At 43.7% G+C, this 27,244-nt stretch overlaps 1 protein-coding gene across 6 annotated transcripts in view; it reads left to right on the top strand.

Moving 5' to 3' along the window:
- The window catches only part of PSD (pleckstrin and Sec7 domain containing), a 321,618-nt gene that overhangs the window by 277,930 nt on the left and 16,444 nt on the right, over positions 1–27,244 (top strand). For all 6 annotated transcript variants that reach the window (XM_075841603.1, XM_075841605.1, XM_075841606.1 and 3 more), the window contains 4 exons: positions 18,387–18,568; positions 20,640–20,710; positions 21,805–21,962; positions 24,423–24,567. In XM_075841603.1, the coding sequence (XP_075697718.1) occupies positions 18,387–18,568; positions 20,640–20,710; positions 21,805–21,962; positions 24,423–24,567 (556 nt within the window). The remainder of the gene's footprint in view (positions 1–18,386; positions 18,569–20,639; positions 20,711–21,804; positions 21,963–24,422; positions 24,568–27,244) is intronic.

The following is a 27,244-nucleotide window of genomic DNA, read 5'->3' on the forward strand; positions in this document are numbered from 1 at the left end:
GGAGTCCCTGCCTCCCCACAGGAATACTGTCCTGTACTGAAAACATGATTACTGTATGGGACAGTATTTCCACTGAGAGGCAGGGACTCCTAGCATCATAGATCACTAGGATACTAGGAGCCTGGCTCCCTGAACTGTGGTCAGTCCGGGGCATAAGGCCCCCCTACGGTTCGTATATCACGGACTGAACACGGGCGTGTGAATCTGGCCTTACAGCCGATGTGAGATTCAAATTTATATAAATAGGTTCCCTATTTGAAAGACAAAGATAAACGTGCAGGAATGGGGGCTCCCTGCAGAGCCGCTATTATATTCAATTGTATTTGCATAATTCTAATGTCATAAAGACGTGTAGGGGTGCACTCGTACTTACCTCTCCCCCTGGTGCAACGCAGGAACACGGGCTCGTCGGGCGGCACAGCAGTCGGCTCCGGACGGAGGAGCATCTTGGGCGTCATGGCAACGGCCGCGCTGCCAACAGCCATGACGCATGCGGCCAAACAGGGCGAAGTCTCGCGACGCCGGGACTGGAGGAAGGGAGGACTGGATGCTGAGGGGGGCGGGAGCGTGAAGTAAAGCGCGCGCAAACAGGAGAGAGCGGGAGGGAGTAAAGGAGTAGGAGGAGCACGGTCAGGTGTCCGGACGGCAGAAAAAGCAGGAGAAAGCTACAGGGAGAGAAGCGGAGTGATAGAGAGAGGAGAGGCTGTTGGACTCGCAGCTGCAGAGAAGAGGGTTAACAGTGTGGCAGCAGGAGGACATTGAGAAGGAGGAACGTGCCTTCCTGCAGGGGAAAGGCGCAACAGGAGTGCACCAAACGGAGGACTGCCTGAACAAGAGTGGAGTGGAGCATCAGCATCCACTGCAGGTACCAGCCACACACACACGTAGCCTAACTAGGACCCTCAGACCTCCCCAGGCGAAGTTCCATTAGTCGCATGTAACCCTGCATGGAACTGTTACTGCTAGAACACCGCATGTAACCCTGCATGGAACTGTTATTGCTAGAACACCGCATGTAACCCTGCATGGAACTGTTATTGATGAAACGTCGCATGTAACCTTGCTTAGAAATGTTATTTATGAATCTTGTTGGAGCAGACAGAAGGATACGGTCGGGTTGACGGGACTTTGTTGGACTATTAGCTGGACTTCGTGTAACTCGTAGCGTCAGCCCGCCAGTTCAGTTGCGTCCTAGGTGGTCCACCGTTCGGACCACCGACTGAGGAGAGAGAGGGTTTGTCATGAAAGGTAGCGGATAGCTCCGCAAGGACCCATGACGGTACTAGTAGGTACGTTAGTCGCTGATTCCCACGACGCGATCCGTGGGCTGAGAGTGTGACTCTTACCCTAGGGTAGGCTGCCAGTAGCGGGTAGCTCCCGCCGTGACTGACAGCGGCGTTTCCTTAGCCAAGCCGGCAACGTGGGGTCAGGCACAACCTCTCTCCGGGGGACTTCCAGCGGGATCGAAGTCCTCAACCTCAGGCTTCCTGTCTGCTCCATAGAGAAGAAGTTATTGTTATTTGTCCGCGGCAGTAAAGAAGTTGCCCAAAACCGAAGGTGTGTCTTGTTCATTGCGTACCAACCACGGTAGTTCCTCCTACAGACGTGGATACAATTGAATGCAGGGAAGGGGGATCTCCTCCCGGTTCTGTGAACCTGCTGTCATTTTATCAACCAATTTGGGAGAACTGGCTGCATCCCACACCTGTTACAGTAAGAGATTGTAACCTGTGGAATGCCCTACCCCAAATGGTGGAAATAACTAAACCGGTAACAGAATTTTTAGAAGGACTAGATACTTATTTTATAAATGCTGGTGTTAATACTTATAATAAAATCGTATATCTCCAGTCAAAAGTGAAAGTTTTACATTGCCAGTTCTTCGCTGGTGTAGAGGGTTACACCTTCAATCTCCCAAGGAGCGGTGATTTAATTCACTAACGACCATAATCTTTTTTTAGTCCATGCTTAAAACAGCTCACTCAAAATAAAAAAAAAACAACTAAATGGAGCATATAAAGGACTTTATAAGCAAACTTTTCCTTTTGACCAGCAACTGTTTTAAATCTCAAAGCTCCAAGATATTTAGTCATATGTTAACTGAAAAATAATATCTGAAAAAAAATGCATAAAATAAATGTGTGAAGAATATAGACATACCCTGTAATTTCCAGTTATACTGCCTCATGAATTATACTGTCTCACTAAACTATTGTACAAATAAAGACTGAAATTAGTACACTGAAATAGCTGTAGTGAAGGGAACCTGTCATAAACGTGTAACCCTATTATCAGAGCGCACACACATGTAGCGGCTGCTAAGAGAACACGATCACCATCCTGTATGAAGAATTCTCTGACGTACCATTGCAAACTTCATGTAATGCTTTCTTGCGCATGATACACTATTTTGACACCATAGTCTAGACATACGTCATCCAAATCCTGTTCCAATTCTAACACATGTGAACTGAGTACAAAACAAATAATCCAACAGGACCTAGGATTGAGGGATCAAGTTTGGGTGCACGTCTTGATGGGACCCTGACTCCTGGTTCACAATGATGCAGCATGGGTGAATAAACACCACTTTTATATTTTATTATTTGGAGTGCTATCTCAACTTCTATTTGTAACCAGTGTGCACTGAGTACAATACAGAGTAACACTAAATGTAATTAAGATAATATTTAGGCACATTGTATATACCTTATATATGTACTACTGGATGGAAATCCTCTTCGTCCACATGTGCTAATTAACCCGGACTTACCGACACATGCACATTTGTACTATGAAGCCAGACATGGGTATAGGGAAGTACAATGCGCTCCCCTGGGACACTATACACACATAGCGCTTGTGTAAAGGATCTGCCAGGCACTACGTCTGGGTATACTCCCAGGATTAATCAGTCGACACCTGAGGCCAGACCTCTGAGACTGACACCTGCTCCCACCAATCAGGGTGGCAGGCTCAGGAGTGGGAGAGCCTATCGCGGCCTGGTCAGTCAGAGTTAGCTCCGCCCCCTGTCCATTTATACCTGCTGTTTTCTCTTCCTCCTTGCTTGTTATTCTTCTTGGATTCCTGGCCCCACTGCTGCCTTGCTCCAGCCTGCTTCTGCCGTGCTTCTGCCTTGCTTCAGTTCCGTTTACCCTGCATTGCTCTGCCCCTGGCTTGCTTCTGCTCCGTGCTCCCGTTTGTATACTCCACTACTTCCTGATCCTGACTGGCTCATTCACCGCTCCGTTTCCTCGCGGCGTTCCGTGGGCTACTGTATTCCCTTGCGTCTTCCCTGCTTGTACTCCCTTGCACTTAGACAGCGTAGGGACCGCCGCCAAGTTGTACCCCGTCGCCTAGGGCGGGTCGTTGCAAGTAGGCAGGGACAGGGCGGTGGGTAGATTAGGGCTCACTTGTTCCCTTCACCTCCTTCCTGCCATTACATAATAACATGCCCTTACCTAGTCTACCATTTCTTCTACGCTGACGCTATCATGGACCCCCTTGAGACCCTGACCCAGCAGATGCAGGGCCTCTCCCTACAGGTCCAGGCCCTGACTCAGAGGGTCAATCAGTCTGACGCTGCCTTTGTAGTACCCCTCATCTCACCTTTAGAACCCAACCTCAAGTTACCTGACCGGTTCTCAGGGGACCGTAAGACTTTTCTCTCCTTCCGGGAGAGTTGCAGACTTTATTTCCGCCTAAGACCTCACTCCTCAGGTTCCGAGAACCAGCGGGTGGGTATCATTATATCCCGACTCCAGGAAGGGCCCCAAGAGTGGGCCTTCTCCTTGGCTCCTGACGCCCCTGAGCTTTCCTCCGTTGATCGGTTTTTCTCTGCCCTCGGTCTCATTTACGACGAGACTGACAGGACTGCCTTAGCCGAGAGTCAGCTGGTGACCTTACGTCAGGGTGGGAGACCTGTTAAGGAATACTGTTCTGATTTTAGAAAGTGGTGCGTAGCTTCTCGGTGGAACGACCCGGCCCTAAAGTGCCAGTTTAGGTTAGGATTATCTGACGCCCTGAAGGATCTGCTGGTTAGCTACCCCTCTTCTGACTCCCTAGACCAGGTTATGGCCCTAGCAGTACGGCTTGACCGACGTCTCAGGGAACGTCAGCTTGAACGTTTCAATGTTTTCCCCTCTGACTGCCCTGCGATTCCCCCCGATGTCCCGTCTCCTCGCTCTTCCACAGAGGACTCGGAGGTACCTATTTACCTTATCCTATCCCGGTAGTGGGTATCGACTCCACTCCTCTTGCTAATGGTTATTTTACTCAGCATACTCCTGTTTTTGAACTCCGTGTTGGCTCCATGCATTTGGAGCAGTGCTCTGTACTGGTGATGCAGGGATTATCGTCCGATCTGGTATTAGTTCTTCCCTGGTTGCAGCTGCATAATCCCACGTTTGATTGGAATACTGGGGATCTCACCAAATGGGGTAGTGATTGCCTGATGTCATGTCTTTCGGTTAACTCTATTTCTCCCGGGGAGGAGGTAAACACGCTTCCTGAGTTTGTTCAGGACTTCGCTGATGTGTTTTCTAAGGAGGCCTCCGAGGTGTTGCCCCCTCATAGAGATTACGATTGCGCCATAGATTTGGTGCCTGGTGCCAAGCTTCCTAAGGGGAGGATATTTAATCTTTCATGTCCTGAACGTAAAGCTATGAGGGAGTATATCCAAGAATGCATGGCCAAGGGTTTCATTCGCCCCTCGACTTCTCCTGTAGGTGCTGGCTTCTTCTTCGTGGGGAAGAAGGATGGTGGTCTTAGGCCGTGCATTGATTATCGGAACTTGAATAAGGTCACAGTAAGGAACCAGTATCCCCTTCCTTTGATTCCGGATCTTTTTAATCAGGTTCAGGGGGCCCAATGGTTTTCTAAGTTCGATCTACGGGGGGCATATAACCTTATCCGCATCAAAGAGGGGGATGAGTGGAAAACTGCGTTCAACACGCCCGAAGGTCATTTCGAATACCTAGTCATGCCCTTTGGGTTGTGTAATGCCCCTGCCGTCTTCCAGAATTTTATTAATGAAATTCTGAGAGATTACCTGGGTAATTTTCTTGTAGTGTACCTTGATGACATACTGGTGTTTTCCAAGGACTGGTCCTCGCACGTGGAGCATGTCAGGAAGGTCCTCCAGGTCCTTCGGGAAAATAATCTGTTTGCGAAGACCGAAAAATGTGTGTTTGGGGTACAGGAGATACCATTTTTAGGTCAAATCCTCACTCCTCATGAATTCCGCATGGACCCTGCCAAGGTTCAGGCTGTGGCGGAATGGGTCCAACCTGCCTCCCTGAAGGTGCTACAGTGTTTTTTGGGGTTCGCTAACTATTACAGGAGATTTATTGCCAACTTCTCGGTCGTCGCTAAGCCTCTTACGGACCTCACTCGCAAGGGTGCTGATGTCCTCCATTGGCCCCCTGAGGCCGTCCAGGCTTTTGAGACCCTCAAGAAGTGCTTTATCTCGGCCCCCGTGCTGGTTCAGCCCAACCAAAGAGAGCCATTTATTGTGGAGGTTGACGCGTCCGAGGTGGGAGTGGGGGCCGTCTTGTCCCAGGGTACCAGCTCCCTCACCCATCTCCGCCCCTGTGCTTACTTCTCTAGGAAGTTTTCGCCCACGGAGTGTAACTATGATATTGGCAACCGCGAACTCTTAGCCATTAAATGGGCTTTTGAAGAGTGGCGTCACTTCTTGGAGGGGGCCAGACACCAGGTAACGGTCCTTACTGACCACAAGAATCTGGTTTTCCTAGAATCTGCCCGGAGGCTTAATCCTAGACAAGCTCGTTGGGCACTGTTCTTTACCAGATTTAATTTCTTGGTTAACTATAGGGCTGGGTCCAAAAATATTAAGGCTGATGCACTGTCACGTAGTTTCATGGCTAATCCTCCTTCGGAGAAGGATCCTGCTTGTATTTTACCCCCTGGTATTATTGTTTCTGCCACTGATTCTGACTTAGCCTCTGACATCGCGGCTGATCAAGGTTCAGCTCCCGGGAACCTCCCTGAGGACAAACTGTTTGTTCCCCTGCAATACCGGCTAAGGGTACTCAGGGAAAACCATGACTCCGCTCTATCTGGTCATCCTGGAATCTTGGGTACCAAACTCCTCATTACCAGAAACTATTGGTGGCCTCGGTTGCCTAAAGACGTTAGGGCTTACGTCGCCGCTTGTGAGGTCTGTGCTAGGTCCAAGACCCCTAGGTCCCGACCTGCGGGCTTACTACGTTCCTTACCCATTCCCCAGAGACCTTGGACCCATATCTCCATGGATTTTATCACCGATTTGCCTCCATCTCCGGGCAAGTCGGTGGTGTGGGTGGTAGTAGACCGCTTCAGCAAGATGTGCCACTTTGTGCCCCTTAAGAAACGACCTAACGCCAAGACGTTAGCTTCTTTGTTTGTGAAACACATTCTGCGTCTCCATGGGGCCCCAGTCAATATAGTTTCGGACAGAGGGGTACAATTTGTTTCCTTATTTTGGAGAGCTTTTTGTAAAAAGTTGGAGATTGATCTATCCTTCTCCTCCGCCTTCCATCCCGAAACCAATGGCCAAACGGAAAGGACTAACCAATCCCTGGAACAATATTTAAGGTGTTTCATTTCTGACTGTCAATTTGATTGGGTCTCATTCCTTCCCCTCGCCGAATTTTCCCTGAATAACCGGGTCAGTAACTCGTCAGGGGTCTCCCCGTTTTTCTGTAATTTCGGGTTTAATCCTAGGTTCTCCTCCGTTTCCCCTGGTTGTTCCAATAATCCCGAGGTAGAGGACGTTCATCGGGAACTGTGCACAGTCTGGGCCCAGGTTCAGAAGAACCTAGAGGCGTCCCAGAGCGTACAAAAGATTCAGGCTGATTGTAGACGTTCTGCTAACCCCCGGTTTGTCGTCGGGGATCTGGTGTGGTTGTCGTCGAGGAACTTGCGCCTTAAGGTCCCGTCCAGGAAGTTTGCTCCCCGATTTATTGGACCTTATAAGGTCATTGAAGTCCTCAACCCTGTATCCTTCCGTCTGGAGCTGCCCCCATCCTTTCGCATACACGACGTCTTCCATGCCTCCCTCCTGAAACGCTGCTCCCCGTCCTGGTCCCCCTCGAGGAAACTTCCTGTTCCCGTTCTCACCCCTGAGGGGGTGGAATTCGAGGTGGCCAGGATTGTGGACAGTAGGATGATCCAGGGCTCCCTCCAGTACCTGGTCCATTGGAGAGGATACGGGCCGGAGGAGAGGACTTGGGTACCTGCTCGAGATGTTCACGCTGGGGTATTGATAAGGAGGTTCCACCACCTCTTCCCCACTAAACCGGGTCCTCTTAGTAAGGGTCCGGTGGCCCCTCATAAAAGGGGGAGTACTGTAAAGGATCTGCCAGGCACTACGTCTGGGTATACTCCCAGGATTAATCAGTCGACACCTGAGGCCAGACCTCTGAGACTGACACCTGCTCCCACCAATCAGGGTGGCAGGCTCAGGAGTGGGAGAGCCTATCGCGGCCTGGTCAGTCAGAGTTAGCTCCGCCCCCTGTCCATTTATACCTGCTGTTTTCTCTTCCTCCTTGCTTGTTATTCTTCTTGGATTCCTGGCCCCACTGCTGCCTTGCTCCAGCCTGCTTCTGCCGTGCTTCTGCCTTGCTTCAGTTCCGTTTAACCTGCGTTGCTCTGCCCCTGGCTTGCTTTTGCTCCGTGCTCCCGTTTGTATACTCCACTACTTCCTGATCCTGACTGGCTCATTCACCGCTCCGTTTCCTCGCGGTGTTCCGTGGGCTACTGTATTCCCTTGTGTGTTCCCTGCTTGTACTCCCTTGCACTTAGACAGCGTAGTGACCGCCGCCAAGTTGTACCCCGTCGCCTAGGGCGGGTCGTTGCAAGTAGGCAGGGACAGGGCGGTGGGTAGATTAGGGCTCACTTGTTCCCTTCACCTCCTTCCTGCCATTACAGCTTGTGTGGTATTTCAGTGTGTGGGTTGGGATGATAGGGACAGATCGGATCTCTTGTTGTTTTGCTGTTGGTTTTGTACCCCAAATAGCTCCATGAAATACCTGCAGTCCTGTTAAGGAAACATAGATCGCATGTTGTGATATTAATTGGTACCAATGGCTAATATCGCTATATAATGTATACTGTGTTTGTCTTGTTGTCATAGAATAGTAGTTTATGGTTTATATATTCATACACAGTTTTATTTTATTATATTTTTAGTATCAGCAAAACATTTTCACATATATATTTAGGTAAATAAATGAGGATGTTTTTCTATTCAGCTGGGTTTATTTCTAAGATTGGGTAAGTGAGGATACATATTTGTACCTAAAATTTGTCCTTATTTTGCTTAAAAACAGACTTTCAATTGCAATGACACAGTATAGCAATCTGTCAGCAGAGATGAAAATCAATCTAAACAAAGCATACTTTGGCTCCATATTCACCACCGATAAAATTGACATTCTATATTCAGCAGTTGAGTAATTGGGTAATTGTGGTGATATTTGTAGCTTTGAACCGTCATCTTCGCTATCAGCTTGATTAGAGTTGTTGATTTCCCTCTATACATGTAACTCGTCAGATGGTGTTATTATATGCCTCATTCCTCTTGGCAGGCCACACTCACTTTTTTTTTAGCTAATTATTGAAAAAAAAATCAAAGCAACGTTTGTCATGCTGAGTGGCTTTAGGGTAGTAATCCATGATACTGACAGGTGAACAATGTTGAGAAAAAAATACTATCTATCTGTATATTTACCGTGTGTGTGTGTGTGTGTGTGTATATATATATATATATATATATATATATATCTATATATATATATATATATGTGCTGCAAAGTAAGAATGCTTTCAAAAGTAGAAATGTTTATAGGGTTTTTTTTATCAATTAACAAAATACAAAGTGAATGAACAGAAATCTAAATCAAACCAATATTTGGTGTGACCACCCTTTTCCTTCAAAACCGCATCAATTCTTCTAGGTACACTTGCACAAAGTCATGGTTTATGTAGAATTATATTGAGGTGTGTGATTAACCATTTATACCAAATAGATGATAATGATCATCATTTTTTTATATGTAACTTGAAACACAGTCATTAACTGTAGCAGAAACAGCTGTGTAGGCTTAAAACTGAGTGAGGGACAGCCAAACTCTGCTACAAAGGTGAGGTTGTATAAGACCGTTTCATAGGTCCACCATGGCAGGACTGAGCACAGCAACAAGACACAAGGTCGTGATACTGCATCAGCAAGGTCTCTCCAAGGCAAATATTTCAAAGCAGACTGGGGTTTCAAGATGTGCTGTTCAAGCTCCTTTGAAGAAGCACAAAGAAACGGGCAATGTGAGGACAGTAGACACAGTGGTTGGCTAAGGAAACTTAGTGCAGCAGATCAAAGACACGTTATGCTTTCTTTCCTTCAAAATCAGAAGATGTGTGGCATTTCCATCAGCTCAGAACTGGTAGAAACCAGTTGAACCCAGCTACACCCATCTACTGTTTGGAGAAGTCTGGCCAGTAGTGGTCTTCATTGAACAATTGCGGCCAAAAAGCCATACCTTCGACGTGTAAACTAGGCCAAGCAACTCAAATCTGCATGAAAACATAGGAACTGGGGTGCAGAAAAATGGCAGCAGGTGCTCAGGACTGATGAGTGAAAATTTGAAATAATTGGCTGTAACAGAAGACCGTTTGGTCGCCGAACGTCTGGAGAGCTGTACAATAATGAGTGTCTGCAGGCAACATTGAAGCATGGTGGAGGTTCCTTGCCAATTTGTGGCTGCATTTCAGCAAAAGGGGTTAGGGATTTGGTCAGGATTAATGGTGTCCTCAATGCTGAGAAATACTGGCAGATATTTATCCATCATGCAACACCATCAGTGAGGCGTCTGATTGGCTCAAAATATTCTGCAGCAGGACCATGACCCCAAACATATAGCCAATGTCATTAAGATCTTCAGCATAAAGAAGAACAAGGAGCCCTGGAAATGATGATATAGCCCCCAAAGAGCCCTGATCTCAACATCATAGAGTCTGTCTGGCATTACATGAAGAGACAGAAGGATTTAGAGGAAGTCTATGTCCACAGAATATCTGTGGTTAGTTTTCCAAGATGTTTGGAACAACCTCCCTGTCGAGTTCCTTCAAAAACTATGTGCAAGTGTACCTAGAAGTATTGATGCTGTTTCAAAGGCAAAGGATGGTCACACCAAATATTGATTTTGATTTAGATTTCTCTTCTGTTCATACACTTTGCATTTTGTTAATTGATAAAAAAAGAACACTTCCATTGTTGAGAGCATTCTTGCGGTCATGCCTGTGGAGTATGTGGACCCACTAGGCCGTGGCGGAGAAGCAGCTGGCAAAACAGTCAATAATAGTCTCTCGGATAAGAGTACCTGGGGAGATAATCTGGCATATACTCGAAGTAGCAGACTTGTGGCTCAGATGATGCTTGGTGTGGCAGATGACACCAGACGTGGCACATGAGGCACACAAGATTCCAACAATTGGCTTAGGCTCAGGAACCAACACCGCAACATGATACAATAACACTGGGAGCAGGATACAACTAATGGACTATTTGCATAGATGAACACAGGAATACAAACAATGCGCAGTCAAGGAGGGAAAGGGCAGGGTCCTTTAAATAGTCCAGGGTGCAAAGGGATTGGCTAGGGAACGTTTACTCTGGTTTGAGTGCTGGCCCTCTAAGGCCGTGAGGATCGTGCGCACCCTACGGGCGATAGTGGGGTACTGCCACGGGTAAATTGGTTGTGCTGGCACTCCGCTACCGCGGGCACTACACTTACTTTGCACCATTTTTCTGCAACTCCTTAAAACTTTTGCACAGTACTGTATATGTCTGTCTGTCCTATCTATCTATCTATCTATCTATCTATCTATCTATCTATCTATCTATCTATCTATCCACTCGCATGCATAGAAAAACAGATTTTTATCCTACTACCATTAAGACCCTGTTCAAATGTTCAGGATATCACTCGAATTTCACAAGTAAAAGAGGCTAATCCATGTGCACATCTGAGACACATCAAACTGCAAGTCCACGATATCTGCGGCAGAACGTTCAAAAAAATACAGACCTGTGGCAAATCCGACCCATGTGAATTAGCCTATTGATAAAAAAAAAATATATAGTCTATGTACAGCTTTTCAGCTGACATTCAGGAGAAATTTCAACCCATGACCTCTTTTTCTTTACCCAGAAGTGGGACTGGCTTTTTCCTGACCTTATGAGGAAGTTACTGCCACAAGAGCTCAGTTCTGAGATTGAACTGGCTAGTCCATCATAGACAGCATTCCAGCTCCCCAATTCTCAAGAAATAGTTTTTGCATGGCTTAGAATCATGCTTCGGATGATTGTTCGGTTTCTGATTAAATTACGCTAATGAACCACTCACTACTATAAATGGCATGCCATTATAAAACAAATGTAATTTTATTTTATCCAAGCACCTCAGACTTAGACTCATTCCTCCATTTCTTTGTTGTTTTGTCCATTTAAACCCTTTTTCTATTTCACCCATATCACATTTTTCTTGTTCTCCGTAACTCTGCCTGTCCAGTTTAGCATCCCGGAGTTGTTTCTTTAGTGTTGCAAATTGCACAGACATTTGGTGTGTACTATTTAAAACAAATATCCACAATTTAATACTATTTTGTGTTCGTTTTATGTCTAAATTGGTTAAGATTATGTACTGATTAATTTCTTGATACATCTTTATAGCAGTTGGAGCTCAGTTTTTCTGATATGGGACACCAAATCCCCTGCATAGATATAGTTTTAAAAATTTACATTCTGGCTACATGCAGCCACAACTAGAGGCTTACTGCATACTCTTATCATTGAACTCCATAATAAATTAGTATACAGTAAGAATGTTAAGTTTTATCCTGTGTGTATGCAGGGGATTTGGAGCCCTGCATCAGACAACTCTATCACAAAATTGGAGCTCCGATCATTATAGAGATAATGAAAAATGAACTGGCTCATAATTTTGGACCTAAAAACGCTGCTGCAGCTGTCTATTAAATGATCCTGATTCAAGGATCTTCAATAGTAGAAACAAACTTTTGCAGTACTCCCAGAGTAAGTGAAAATGCAATCTTATTTATTTCAGCTTACATAGTGCTGGGATCCACACTGGGATTTTTTTCAAGCACTTAATTTATATGTGATAGATAGAGACAGGAGAGCTGAATTCTCCTCTTCTGTGTGCAGTGTACAGAAAACATTATAGCCGTTAGGCTCTTTCTACTAGCTCAAGGAAAATGGAGAATTAGGCTAGATTCACACGAACGTGAGGAAACTTGGATGTGAAAAACATGACGTTTTTCACATCCGTGTTGCCCCCCGTGCGGGTTCCATTTTCTTGGATCCCCATAGACTTACGTCTATGGAGGATCCGTGAAAACAAAAAATAATAGGACCTGTTCTATTTTTCAACGGATCCTTCACACGTTCCGTGGAAACAACCAGCGTGCGAATGGCCCCATTGAAATACATGAGTCCGCGTGAGGGCCGTTGTTTTAATGGCCGTCACTTTAATGGCCGTCACACCGACGTAATCTACGTTCGGTTGAATTCAGCCTTAGAAAGAAACTGGAGAGGGGGAGAACTGCTAAAAAAATGCAGAATACAAGTCATATAATGGCCTAGAGATGAGCTTATTTTTAAAGGTCACTGAAAAAGTTAGGTATGCTTTAACTCCTTCGTAAAGGGGTTGTCCCAAGTTATCCAATTTGGTCCTGTGTCTGCCTGATCCCTGTTCTTCATTCATTATAACTTTCCCCCTAGTGATCACTTCAGTGCTGTACTATACACATCTCCACACATATCCCTATAGAAGGTAACAGCACCTAGTCTACTGCACCTTCAATTGTAGCATGAGAGGACAGCTTCTCTTGCTGATGGTACTTACAGCTCCTGTGCTTTATAACAGGGGTGGAAGCTTTTCTTTTTTTTCAAAGCACAGGAGTTGTGAGTGTTGTTGGCAAGAGCTGCTGACTGCAGATGAAAAGACAGAACATAGATAAGAAAGCGGAAGAAGGCAGAGTATGTCAGGTTTCACCTCAGCATTGCTCAGCTAAAAACACAGTATGTTAAGTCGTACTGGTACAAAAACTGTAAAAAATCTGTAAAAGCTCTACACTTCATCTTGTTCTGAACGCTGTGAGCAGGATGAAGAGTTGTTCAGTGCGCATGCCCTGAGGCTGCACCACTGTACAAAAGGACCTGCACGGATTACTGTGCATGCACGTCCTGGTTAGCAGCACACATTAGCATTACTGGAAACCCAAAATAACAAAGGACCCCTAATGAACGAGAAGTGAATTTTTTTTTATCACAAAAACAACCTTTTTTATTTTTTATTTTTTAAATAATTTTAGTCCGATTTGAGAGTTTCTATTTGGCACATAAGGAGGCATATTAGGGGCATTCTTTCGGATGACACTACCCCTTTAAAGACGTGGCTCATTTTGGCCTTCAGGATGGAGCACATTTTTCCCGAACTACATTCTTAGAGCCATAACTTTTTTTTTTTGCTGAGGTTGTTGTGTGAGGGCTTGTTTTTTTGCTTCTGGTATGCAATAGCATGGATTAGCTCAGGACAGACCTGGGGGTCTGTTAGCAGAGGGCTGTCCCTGAAAACAGTCAGCTGATGATCAGGGGGCAAAAGGAGCCTACCTCCCCTGTGATCGCTACTGATTGCCACGTCACAAGCATTATACAACTGGGATTTTCTCCAATCCCAGGTATTGCAACAGGGTGGCGGCTGTCAATCACAGTCACCCCCCCCCCCTCTCGCTGGTGATCACGCAGGCACAACAAGTTTGCCCCAATGACCACAGCACTGTACATGTATTGCACTAGAAGTTGAGTGCGCAGGGTGGGAAGGGGTTAAGGAAGCTGACCATTCAGGACCTGTACGGCGTTAGTTTCTTTAACTGCAGACAGGATTTATCCTTTTAATTGAGTTCTGCATCTTGGTCCTTACATTTTGTTTTTCCTTTTGGTTAGATCAAGATTGCCCTCTTGTCTTAAAGGGGTTGTCCAAATTGCTGTTATTTTTTGTATAATTAAAAGTTACACAATTTTCCAATATACTTTCTGTATTAATTCCTCATGGTTTTCAAGATCTTTGCTTGTTATCCAGTAGGAACATTCATTATTTACTTCCAGTGGATACAATTCTGTCCATGGTCATGTGATGGACACACAGGTGCACGTCTTGTTAGAAGACACAGCTCTGATACTCATACTCTAATTCTAACGATCCCAGCACCTGTGTCTCCATCACATGACCATGGACAGAATTTGATCCACTGGAAGTAAACAATAAATGTTCCTACTGATAAAAAAGACTAAATTAAGATGGTATATATCCTGTTAGATTGACATATATGAACACAGGATCCGCAAATTTATGTTGGAAGCAATGTGGACAAGTAGGATCTTGAAGTCATATTTGGTGGCGTTGTCCAAAAGTTGGAAAAGTATGGAAAGAGGTGTTTTGGGTTAGGTCAGTGGTATTGGGCAGCCAGTACTACTAGAATCGAATGTGGCATTATTAAATGTAGTTTTGGTGGACTTACATATTAATGTTCGTTGGCCTATTGCTCAAATATTAACAGCAGCAAGATTAACTATTGCAGCCTCCTGGAAAACAAAACATATTCCGCAAATAAGAGATGCATGTCTTAGGAATAACGCAAATTTATATTGAGCTTGGGTATTTATCTTAACAGCCACTCAGGCAAAGATGGTAAAAAAAAAAAGATGGCAGGCATGAACCAGATGCTCAATGGCCCTTCTGCCGCAAGTTTAACCCCTTAGTGACCACCAATATACCTCTTCACGGCGGTCACTGTGGGGCCTTAGGCTAGGCCGTCGCCTTTTCACGGCGGCCGAGTCTAAGTCCTGCACGGGTGTCCCCTGCAGGCTGGAGCCGGGGCTCGGTTGTCTGATGACAACTGGACTCCTGCTCCAACGTCCGCGATCGTAGTTTACTTCGATCCCAGCCGTTTAACCCGTCAAATGCCGCCGTCAATAGCGATCGCGGCATTTAACTTGTTTACAGAGGGAGTAAGCTCCCTCTCTCACCCATCGGCGGCCTGCAAATGCAATCGCGGGTCTCCGATGGGGTGTCATGGCAGCTGGGGGCTTGATAAAGGCTCCCAGGTCTGCCCTGGGCATATGCCTATTAGGACGTGACGGAGGCACGTCCTAATAGATTGCCTGTCAGATTTACACTGACAGGCAATAATGCTCTGGTATATTAAGTATACCAAAGCATTATAGCAGCGATCTGAAGATCGCATAGTAAAGTCCCCTAGTGAGACTAATAAAATAAGTAATGTGAAATAAAGATTATTAATAAAAATGACAGTAAAAAAATAAATCCATTTTTTTTCCATAAAAAGTGGTTTTATTTAGTAAAAGTGTAAAAAAATAAATAAAAGTACACCTATATGGTATCGCCGCGACCGTAATGACGCAATTAATAAAGTTAATATGTAATTTAAACCGCAAGATGAACACCGTAAAAAAAACGCAAAAAACACTGGCGAAATTGCTATTTCCATTGCCCCCCAAAAAAATCATAATAAAAATTAATCAATAAGTCCCATGTACCCCAAAACAGTACCAATCAAAACTACGTCCCATCCCGCAAAAAACAAGCCCAAAAAATCACTGTATTGCCGGAAAAATAAAAAAATTACGGCTCTTGGAAAGCGACGATGCAAAAACAAATAATTTTAGTTCAAAAGTGTTTTTATTGTGCAAAAGTCGTAAAAAACATAAAAAACCTCTACATACGTGGTATCGTCGTAATCGTACAGACCCATAGAATAAAGGTAGCATGTTATTTACCCCGCACAGTGAACGGCGTCAATTTAAAACGCATAGAACCAAAAAACAAGTCCTCATACACCTATGGCGACGGAAAAATAAAAAAGTTATAGCTCTTTGAATGCGACTATAGAAAAACGAATATTGGGGAAGGAGAAAATTGTTTTCTTTATAACGACTTGTTAAAATTGACCCCTTGAAGACGCTTGTGTAATGCATCAACTGTGATAAGACTGATGTGATATATTGTTTGTCATTGTATTTATGTATTGTCAAAATTTTTATTTTGTCTTTTTGTTGTAAGAAAAGACAAAAGAAAATAATTTTAAGTGCAGTAAGTTTAGTCACTTACTAATGGTCTGTCTGTAGCTGACACGCCTGTTAGCCTTACATGCAGTCACATGACCATGCTCCTGGTGTTTATCTCCTGCTTATGTGATGTTCAGTACACTGAAAACATGGTTATCTCCCCTTTCCTGTAGGACAGGATGGCACACATTATATGACCCTTATCTCCCCTGCTCTCCCCATTCCATTCCTGTCTTTGGAGGTATCTGTTTCACATGCTGGGTAGCAAATACTGCAGAGTGTAGCAGCAGAACAGCAGAGCTGTGTCTTAGTAGTAGACAGTGAGTAATTACAGCTCTACCTTACATTTCATAATAGAGGGGCATAAAAATAGGCAATGTCTGTGAGGGGGGGGGGGGAATCATGAGAACTGTAGTCTTTTACATGGTAATTCCATCCATATAAAGCTCTGGCAGCATGAAAACATAGGTGCTATGAAGAGTTGCGTAAGATCATAAAAATGAAAAGATAACTACTTCTGAGATGTGGTGGCATCACAGGGTGAGCATTCAGATACATATAGGTACCTTTTTTTTTTTTTTTTTTTTGGTAGGTTTGGAGAACTCCTTTTAACTAGATTATGTTTTAAATCAGTTTTGTCATATCTTGCTGGGAGTGGTAGATTCACAACCACCAGAGAGATACAGGTTGAAGATAGGGAAATACAGACCGTGCCCATAAAAAGTATTTAACCCTTGGCTTTTTATAATAAATGTATCCAGATTTTCCTATTACATGGTCTTTCTCTATTGATACGTTTTAATAAGTTTAGAGAATATGTAGCTACCAAGGTGGCTAAAGGTTTACTAAGTCTATTTGCTTTAAAGCGTACCTCCAATTATACAGACATCATTTAGAAAATTTAATATAGGGCAGGAGTGTGCACTATAATAGTTTTTCTAAATAACTTATTAGTGATTTTTCTTCTAACAGCAGCACGGACTGTGTATAGTCTGTGCTTCCGGCGGCTCATAGCTCTGCATTACTATATACAGGTGCGTAGCTAAAGGCTCATGGACCCTAGTGCTAGAATTCATCTTAGGCCCCCCCTACCCCTCCCCAACATCACCAGACCCCTACACACACACTGCGCAACAGCCCCCATAGCTGCTTCCACAGTATAAGGCTCCCACACATTATAATGCCCCCTATGGTATAATGCTCTCCGTAGCTGCCCCCCACAGTCTATTTCCCCCCATACCTGCTCCCACACCGTATAATGCCCCCATAGCTGCCCCACAGTATAATGCTCCTGATATCTTCCCCTACGCAGCATAATGCCCCCATAACTGCCCTCCACACATCATAATGCCCCCATAACTGCTCTCCACACAGTACAATTCCCCCCCACAGTATAATGTCCCCCATACAGTGTAATGCTCCTATAGCTGCCAGTATAATGCCCCCATATGTGCCTAATAGAAAAATAATTACTTACCTATCCCCGTTCCCACGATGAGTGGAGGAGATCCTTCTCCTCCTTTGGCCTGTGCTATGAGTGATTCATCGCAGACAGACGCGATGACGTCACTACATCATGCCTGTCTGCGCCGAGCCGCTCATTGCTCACGGCACAGTGAATGCTGGAGCAAGGAGCTTTTCAGCTCCTTGCTTCAGCATTGAATTATCTGCGTCCTGAGAACACAGATACAGTTGGAACTGGGACCAACATGGTCAGTGCTGTCAGTTGCTGTGTGGCAACGGGGGCAACTGTGGGTCCCCCAAGCTTAGGGGCCCGTTCGCAACTGCGACCCCTATAGCTACGCCACTGATTATATATACGGAGCTTATTCTCAATAATCATTGAAAAATAGGCAGATCACCTATTAACCTCTGCATTTTTTCTGGACCAATCAAGGCCATTTAGATGTTTAGACAAACTATGCTTCGTGACTAACTATGCCATGCTTCGTGACTATTTATGCCGTGCTTCATCACTATTTTATCTTCAAATGGGCCGTAACCGTAGAATCTTTTTCTCTGATTGTAAATGTAACGATGCAAAATATTTAATGCAATAAATTACTCAATATCTGTGGCCACAGTCAATCATGTTTCAACCATAACAAAATTGACAATTGATAACCAGTTTTATACATTGATATTCTGATAAAACCCATAAGGCAATTTCAACTTATTTCTTAAGTGCCCATTAACATACTTTGTTTTATCTCTGCAGAGATGAAGAAGAGCTCAGAAGATCACTCTCAGAACTTGCAGATCCAAACCCCAAATCCTTAAAACGCATCAATAGTTGTGGAAAACCGTTCCTTAACTTCTCGCAAGATCCTAATATCATCACCACTTACAAGTATGGAGTGTTGGTGCGAAAAATCCATGCAGATCCTGACTGCAAAAAAAGTGAGTATTATTGGAAGATGGATGATCTTTAGGTTATATCTATGGAAATCTGGCCTGGTTCAGTAGAACCGTTGGATGTCCGGGTATTGCAGCTGTAATACAAATGCCAAAAGGTGCACATATAATGCCGTCTAAAATTGGCCTAAATCTGCATAACGGCTTAAATACGTGCATATAGTTTGGTCTTCTTAAAGAGGCTCTGTCACCACATTATAAGTGCCCTATCTCCTACATAAGGAGATGGGCGCTGTAATGTAGGTGACAGTAATGCTTTTTATTTAATGCTTTTTATGATTCCAGCAACGGATACGAAATCTCGCGAGATTACGAGGTAACAAGATTTTGTATCCGTTGCTGTAAATCTCACAGAAAAGATTCAGAAGTGTCAGGATTCTGAGTACACATGACGTCCAGGCTGGATGGTCATGTGTATTCATTATCAGGACACTGTAGTAATGTTAGGGCTTGTGTATGTAGCTGCACATAGTGATAGAACTATATCGCGAGAGGAGTGCATGATGCCGATTGGTCAGCGTCATGCACTCCTCTGTACAACGCCCACTTGGTCGAAAGTAAAAGTACGCCCACTTGGGCATTAAGAAAGCTCATTAGCATAAACTAAAATCGCTCCTAACGTTGTGAAAAAAGATCGTTTTTTTTAATAAAAAGCATTACTGTCACCTACATTACAGCGCCCAACTCCTTATATAGGAGATAGGGCACTTATAATGTGGTGACAGAGCCTCTTTAATAGTCTTTTTCTCTTCTTCAGATTCAATACTACATTCAACATTCTATTGTTTTTCTATTAATAGAGCAGTGCATTGTGAGGACTCAGTAAAATTAAAGGGGTTTTCCAATTTTGTTTTCTTTCTTTTTAATCTAGCCCTTTTATTCATAAACAATAAAAGGGCTTTCACAAAAAAAGAACAGAAATCTTCCACCCGGCTAGTACAATAAGGGTATATTCACACCTGGCGTATACGTTGTGGATTTTCAGTTTGTATTTACAAGCAGAAAATCTGAAGCGTATTACAGTAGCAGCAAAGTGGATGAGATTTTAACGCTGACAAAGAAACGCATCCCCGTTCTTCCAGCTGCTCTGTGTTCAGGCTGCCCCCTATGATTGATGTTTTATCACATGTGGCCACTGCAGCCAGTTACAAGAGGGCACCTGGAAACAGAGGAGCCAAAAAATCAGGGAGGGGTAGGTTTAAACCATTTTTTTTTCTAGCGGCCGTTTTGGCCATTTAGTACAAATATTAGTCCGTATTTCGTTGCATGTTCACGGTCGTATACACGGGAAAGTATTCGCCCTGTGTGAGCAGACCCTAGTAAAGAAAGAACTACTTACAATACAGTAGTCATATGCAGGACCATGTCCATGTTTGTGTTACTTTGTAAGTACAATCCAACATTAAAAATAGACAAAGCTGAGATCTCCCTTACAGAGATTCTACGTCACGCAATGTTTCAGGCAGGCCTTGCGCCCTTCCTCGTGCCTAAAGAATCTGCCATTACCTTTGTATCGGTATTAAAAACATTAATTATCTCTCATGCGTGTCTTTGCTTGTTTTACGTTTTAGAGATGACGAGCACAAAATGGCAAAAACTAAAACAAATCATAATCTTATTGGTAAATTTATTATCTTGGTGCTTTAACTATCTAAGTTAGGCTCTGTCCACATTATGTTTGGCGCGCTACATTCAAAGTGCCGCTGAAGGTATGCCCTAGACGTATGCAAATGTACATCTGCCATTATAAAAAGAGAATGAATACTGTGCAATATACTTTTTGGTTTATTTTTGTTTTAATATCCCCTTGTATTGAAAAGCATAATTCGCTACACTTTTGAATACCTACCAAATATGATTAAAGAACACTCCTTTGGTAGACATTTGGCTAATAAAGTCTATGGGTATGTTGGCATATATGCAAGAACATATATGACAATCATTATGTCAACAGAGCCTTAAAAACCTCTTTAACATTAGAGCTCAGACATAGTAAATGCCTCATTCTATTAATTGTTTACAAATCCAAAATGTCTTCCTAATTCATTTCTTACAGCTCCAAGAGGAAAGAGGGGCTGGAAAACGTTCCATGGAATATTAAAGGGGATGATCCTTTACCTACAGAAGGTACGGTTTACTTCAGAAACACCTTCTTGTATGGTACATTTTGATGACACTATTGCTGCTATCGTTTATCATAGAAAAATCATTTTAATACATTTTATTAGTGTAATGTAGTTGGTTAACATTGCGACTTTACCTTTCTTAGCTATTTATTCAAGTTAAATTGTTTACCCATTGTCGTCTTGTATCTAGAATATATAGAAAAATACATACGTACATAATTCTACCTTTTCTTACTAATAGAAAGACATATTAGGAAAGTATCATTTAAAGACCAAATTAAAATGACGACTACTTGTGGAATAACTATTCTGGTATATATTCAATTATTGGCCTAATTCCCAGTAGTCTGAAAATTTAGGTCAACTATGCAATAGAAAAAAGTATTTTCATCCAGTCCGATAATCAGAATAATCCAATGCCATGCCTCTTTGACATCACTTTCTGCGCTGCCTCTCTGACATCACTTTCTGCACTTCCCGTCCACTACCAGCACTATGCATACAATACTGAAAGTTATCTGCTCCCTTTCAGGTAATTCTCTTTTTCTTATCCAAATGCAGAAGAAAACTCTCAGCACGAACAGTATTATTTGCAGAGTGCATGCAGGGGGTGGGCAGAACAGGAATTCTATGTGGTGCAACTTCAGCCACTAGCTGCAAAGAAGGAAGTGATGTCAGAGAGGGGGGCGTCATTTTGACAATTTTTTCTGTACAGTCCAGAACATGCAGCAGCAGTTGTATTTGCCTGAGGTCTCGAGGACATATGGGGGAACAGTGTGAAAAAAAATAATGTTCCTGGTGTGTTAAATGACCCTAGTGGGTCCATTTTACGAATTGTGAGAGTTTGCCAAGACTTTCACTTTATCTTGTGAATGTGAACATTCCCATTCTCAGTATTTTCCTCCATGCTTATAGCTGTTCTGATAAAATGAGCAATATATGTCTATCAAATTTCAATCAATGTGACCTTAACATTCAAACTAAGATAAAACATTGGCTCTGCATTCAATTTCAATGATAAAACCTGACGTTGCCTTCTATGTGCGCTTCAGACACTTGGGTACAATAATATTCTTGCTTATGTCTATATTTTAGGAGGAATTTAAACCAGGAAAGCCAATTTCTGAAGAAGACTTGAAAAATGCAATCAGCATACATCATTCGCTAGCTACCAGAGCATCCGACTATAACAAAAGGCCAAATGTATTTTACCTACGAACAGCAGATTGGAGAGTATTTCTCTTTCAAGCTCAGTGAGTCATAATAACCACTGCAATAAATGTCTCGTGTTGGTCAATGACAGATCATTCATTAATTGTTATAGTTGCCTAGGCTTCGCCCATTGATTTATTGGTAATTATCAAAATGCAGATTTATTTTATTTTCCAAAAAGAAAGTTAATTTTATTCAATTTTATTATACCTGATAACTTTATTATTATTATTATTATTACTATCATTATGTATTTAAATAGCACCATCATCTTCCATAACTCTTTACAATATTGCGGTAACAATTTACAAAAGACAAATTAATGTGTTTGCAAGATACATTGGGTATCTCTGCCCATATCATCTTACAAACTATAAGGAATAGGAATTAGATACAAGATATCAGGGAAGGTAGTAAGCAGCTGTAGACATGTCAGGTGGAGGCAGTGCTGGAGTACTGGTTGGGGGGCTCTGGGCCATAATATGCGCTTGTCAGAAGAGGTATGTTTTAAGTGAGCGTTGGTTGGAATGAGTACGTACATTTCAGAACGGGGGAGGTATGAGAGAAGTCTTGTATGTGAGAGTGTGAGGAGGTGATTATAGTGGTAGAGAGTAGGTTGTCATTGGCAGTGTACGTTGGGTATTTTGCGGTATCTGAATTAGAGAATATTGGATTTCAGCGGAATTGAATAGGGCTTTTTAAGTTAAAGCAAGGATTCTTGATGCGCAGCTAGTGGACGGACTGACAAAGTGGGGAAGTATCAGAAAGGGGAGGTAGAGGACTTGTGCAGCAGAGTTTAGGATAGATTAGAGAGGTGTTGGTCTTTTTGTCAGTAGACCACACGGGAGGGTGTTGCAGTAGTCTTGTTTGGATATTTACCCTTTCCCGACATCCGCTGTGTATAAATAGAACGAGCGTTACGGCTGTATGTAAAAGCCGACACTTCAGTGTAACGAGCAGGATCACGCTTTTTTTTTAGCACCCTTAGATGTCGCGGTCAAATGCGTCCGTGACGTCTAAGTGGTTAGAAACGGGGTGGCCCCCTATGATGTTGCATCGGCCTCCCGCAAAGCAATCACAGGCTGCCGTTGGTTGACATGGCAGCCTGCGGGCATGATGAAGGCCCCCAGGTCTGTGATCTTTGTACTTCTATAAAGCCCTGCCTCCTGTATCCGTCAGTGTAACGATATACTGCAATTCATTAGTATTGCAGTATATCATGCAAGCCATCCAACGATCGCTGCTTCACTTGACTAGTAAAAAAAAAAAGTTAAATAAAGTTTTGGAATATATATAAAAAATTCTATTAAACATTAAAAAAAATCACCTTTTCCCATTTTCCCCAAGCACAATGTAAAAATGAACATAACTAGTACCGCTGCGTTCGTAAAAGTCTGAACTATTACAATTTAAGATTTAACCTACACAGTGAATGCAGTAAAAAAAAGAGAAACGCCCGAATTGATGTTTTTTGGTCACTTCTTTACCCCACAAAAAATTTAATAAAAAGTGATCAAAAAGTCTCATGTACCACAAAGTAATACCAATAGATACTACAGCTCGCCCCACAAAAAATAAGCCCTCATACCGCTCAATTGACGGAACAAAGTTATGGCTCTCAGGATGTGGCGACAAAACGTATATTTTATTTTTAACAATTAGTTTCTTCCTTGTAAAAGTAGTAAAACATAAAAACGATATTAATTTGGTATCATAATCGTGTTGACCTGTATAATAAAGTTAACATGCCGTTTTTACTGCACAATGAACGACGTCAAAACTAAGCTCCCAAAAAATTGAGGAATCCTTTTTTTCCCATTCCACCCCACAAATAAAATTTTCCCAATTTCCCACTACATTATATGGTACAATAAATGGTGCTGTGAAAATCTTGTCCCGCAGACTATATTGATGGAAAAATAAAAAAAGTTATGGCTTTTGGAACGTGGGGAAGAAAAAATGTAAAATGACTGCGGCGGGAAGTAAAAATTGATTGCCATTGAATCCCCAAGCAATAATAGAACAGATGTGCTGCACACAAAAACAGGAAGATTCTACTGATGTATCACACTGCACGCATCCACGTTTGGTATCTCCATGTTTATTAGATAGGACTGTATTTTCCAATTTGACACTGATAATTGAAAAGCATGAACGCTTTATAAATGTGTACATACTTTAATTTATCATCCCTTTTTGTTCTAAGAGTTCTGTTATCCAGCACATGCGAACGTCGGCTTGATATTTCTTATAACTAAGACATAACAGCTGAAACACTGTAGATTTTATGGTTTACTTTCTGGTACTTTAAAACTGTCACAACAGACAGAGGACGCACGAGTCCCACTAAAATGTAAAATGAAAAATGCACCGATACAAGATCACCTGGGAAATGAAGCCAATCATCCAAACATTACATTAGCGGTTTCTGATTATATAGTTACCCGCAATGGCATTTGTATGAAAGCTGTTTTTAGAATGACCTTTCTTTTTCTTATCAGAAATACAGAACAGATGCATTCATGGATTACCCGCATTAATGTGGTGGCAGCAATGTTTTCCGCTCCTCCCTTCCCAGCAGCAATTGGATCACACAAAAAGTTCAGCCGACCTCTCCTTCCAAGTGCCATCACCCGCCTATCCCAGGTATCTGATTGCTTCTTACAATGTAACTCACTTTACATTTTAGGATAGAATTCATTTATTTATCTTTTTACCTATTATGTATTTATCTATTACTATGTACACAATGTATTTTTTCTTCTTGCACATTTTGGTTTTCTAATAGAAGGTTTTTAAAACAGGGGTGGGGAACCTTTTTTCTGCCAAGGGCCATTTGACTCTTAACAATGGTAAGTTTTGAAAAGAACTCGCAGCAGTAAGTTGTTTTCGATTTGCTTAAAGGGGACCCGCACCCATCTCTAGAACAGGGCCCCCTAAACCCCGTTCTACTTGTCTGCATTCCAGCTGATTTCTAACCATGAAGAAGAAAACAGTGTAGCTCGCTGAGCTACGCTGTTTCCAGAACTCCTATAGTAATGAATGGCAATTACGGAAGGAGCATAGCATGCAAGTTACGCTGTTTCCACAACTACTATTCAGTTCTATGGGACTTACAGAAACCGCGTAGCTCAGCAAGTTATGCTGTTTCCTTCTTCATGGTCGGAAACCACAAGCTTCAGCCAAAACAGGAAACCTGTTCTTTAGATAGATCTGGTAGTAAGTAGGGTGCGCGGACCGAGCCAAGGAGGGAATGACACGGCGGCAGTGGCGATCAGCGTGATACCGTGGCGTGCTGTGACAGGAGTGGACCAGTCCAGTCACCTGACCTCACGTCACTGACTCTTGGGCCGGCATGTACCGACCTCACTCAGACCGCCGCCGCCACACTTGGCTCCGTCCGCCCTTCTTTTGCTCCTAAATGTGAGTGAGTAGAGTGGACGGAGACAAGGAGGGAATGACACGGCGGCAGTGGTGGTCAGAGTGAGGTCGGGGCGTGCTGTGACAGGAGTGGGTCAGGTGACTGGACTGTGCCAGCCCGCAGTGGCATAGGTAAGGGCTCATGGGCACTGGTACAAGAATTCAGTTTGGGCCCCCTACCCCTCCCCAACACCACCTGACACCATTGTGCACACCTATGCCCAGCTGCCTTGCCCGCCAGACCCCATGAATGTCCCCACAGTGTAATGCCGCCACACAGTATAATGCCCCCCATAGCTGCCCCCACACAGTTTAATGCCCCCTTAGCTGCCCCCCACACAGTATAATGCCCCCCATAGCTCACCACCACAGTATAATGCCCCCATAGCTGCCCCTACAGTATAATGCGCCCCATAGCTGCCTCCACAGTATAATGCCACCACACAGTATAATGTGCTCCATAGCTGCCCCTACAGTATATTGCCACCCATAGCTGCCACATACAGTATAATACCCCATCCAGTATAATGCCCCCCATAGCTGCCCCATATAGTATAATGCCCTCCATAACTGTCCCATACCATATAATGCCCCTATACTGTATGCCCCCATAGTTGCCCCATACACAATAATGCCCCATACAGTATAATGGCCCCATAGCTGCCCCATACAGTATAATGCCCCCATAAAGTGTAATGCCCCCCATAGCTTTCCCATACAGTATAATACCCCCATAAAGTATAATGCCCCCCATAGCTGTCCCATACAGTATAATGACCCCTTTAGCTGTCCCATACAGTATAATGCCCCAATACAGTATAATGCCCCCTCAGCAGCTACGATATGAGCCCCCCTCACACCCATACCCAGTATAATGCCCCCGATACAGTATAATGCCCCTTCAGCAGCTATGATATGAGCCACCCCCTCCCATACCCAGTATATTGCCCCCATATGTATGTACCTAATAGAAAAATAATAACATAATTACTTACCTATCCCCGTTCCCACGACGGGTGGAGAATCTTTCTCCTACTCTGCACTGTGCTGTGAGTGACTCGACGCAGACAGGCGCGATTACGTCACTACACCGCGCCTGCCCTCACCGAGCCGCTCGCGGCACAGTGAATTCTGGAGCAAGGCTCCAGCATTGAACCCAACTGAATGGGTGTCCTGCAGACGCAAATTCAGTTGGAAGCGGGACAAGCACTGCGGCAGACCAGGAGTGGACCAGTCTGGTCACCTGACCACGCATCACTGACTTAGGTCAGGTGACCGGACTGATCCATTCTTGGGCCGGCATGCACCGACCTCACTCAGACCGCCGCTGCCATACTTGGCTTCGTCCGCCCTTCTCCTGCTCCTAAATGTGAGTGAGTAGGTCGGACTCACGGCGGCAGCGGCGGTCAGAGCCCTATTTTAAAAAGTCATAATGTTGCTATGATCAGTTATCATTTATAGCTGCCTGCATAAACATGCATGCTTCGCTCAGGAGTGTAAAGACTAGGTAGTCAGGGAGCTGCTTTGTGACCATTTCTATGAAGAGATTTTTTTTTTGTATACTAATAAAACAATTCAGCTTAACCGGTATAGTATGAATACTGTATGTAACTACCCTCAAACCGTTTACTATCTCAAACTGGCTGTTAGCAGTGGGATACAGCAATAATCACCACATGCAGAATCCAGAGGTATCGGTAAAATGCAGACAAGGATGTTTGGTACAAGCAAATTATGAGTTTTGATAGGGCAGAGGCCACATTGGAGGTTGAGCACTGAGTGTGGGATTTGTCTCTGCCAATCATTAATCTGGGTGCAAGCTAATAAATTGTAAATTGCACGGTCTTTCATCAGAAGTACCAATGAGCTCTAGCACAGGCAGAGCTGGTGATGCCACACAAAC

The sequence above is a fragment of the Rhinoderma darwinii genome, chromosome 11 (genome assembly GCF_050947455.1).
Source record: "Rhinoderma darwinii isolate aRhiDar2 chromosome 11, aRhiDar2.hap1, whole genome shotgun sequence".
NCBI classification, from domain to species: domain Eukaryota; kingdom Metazoa; phylum Chordata; class Amphibia; order Anura; family Rhinodermatidae; genus Rhinoderma; species Rhinoderma darwinii.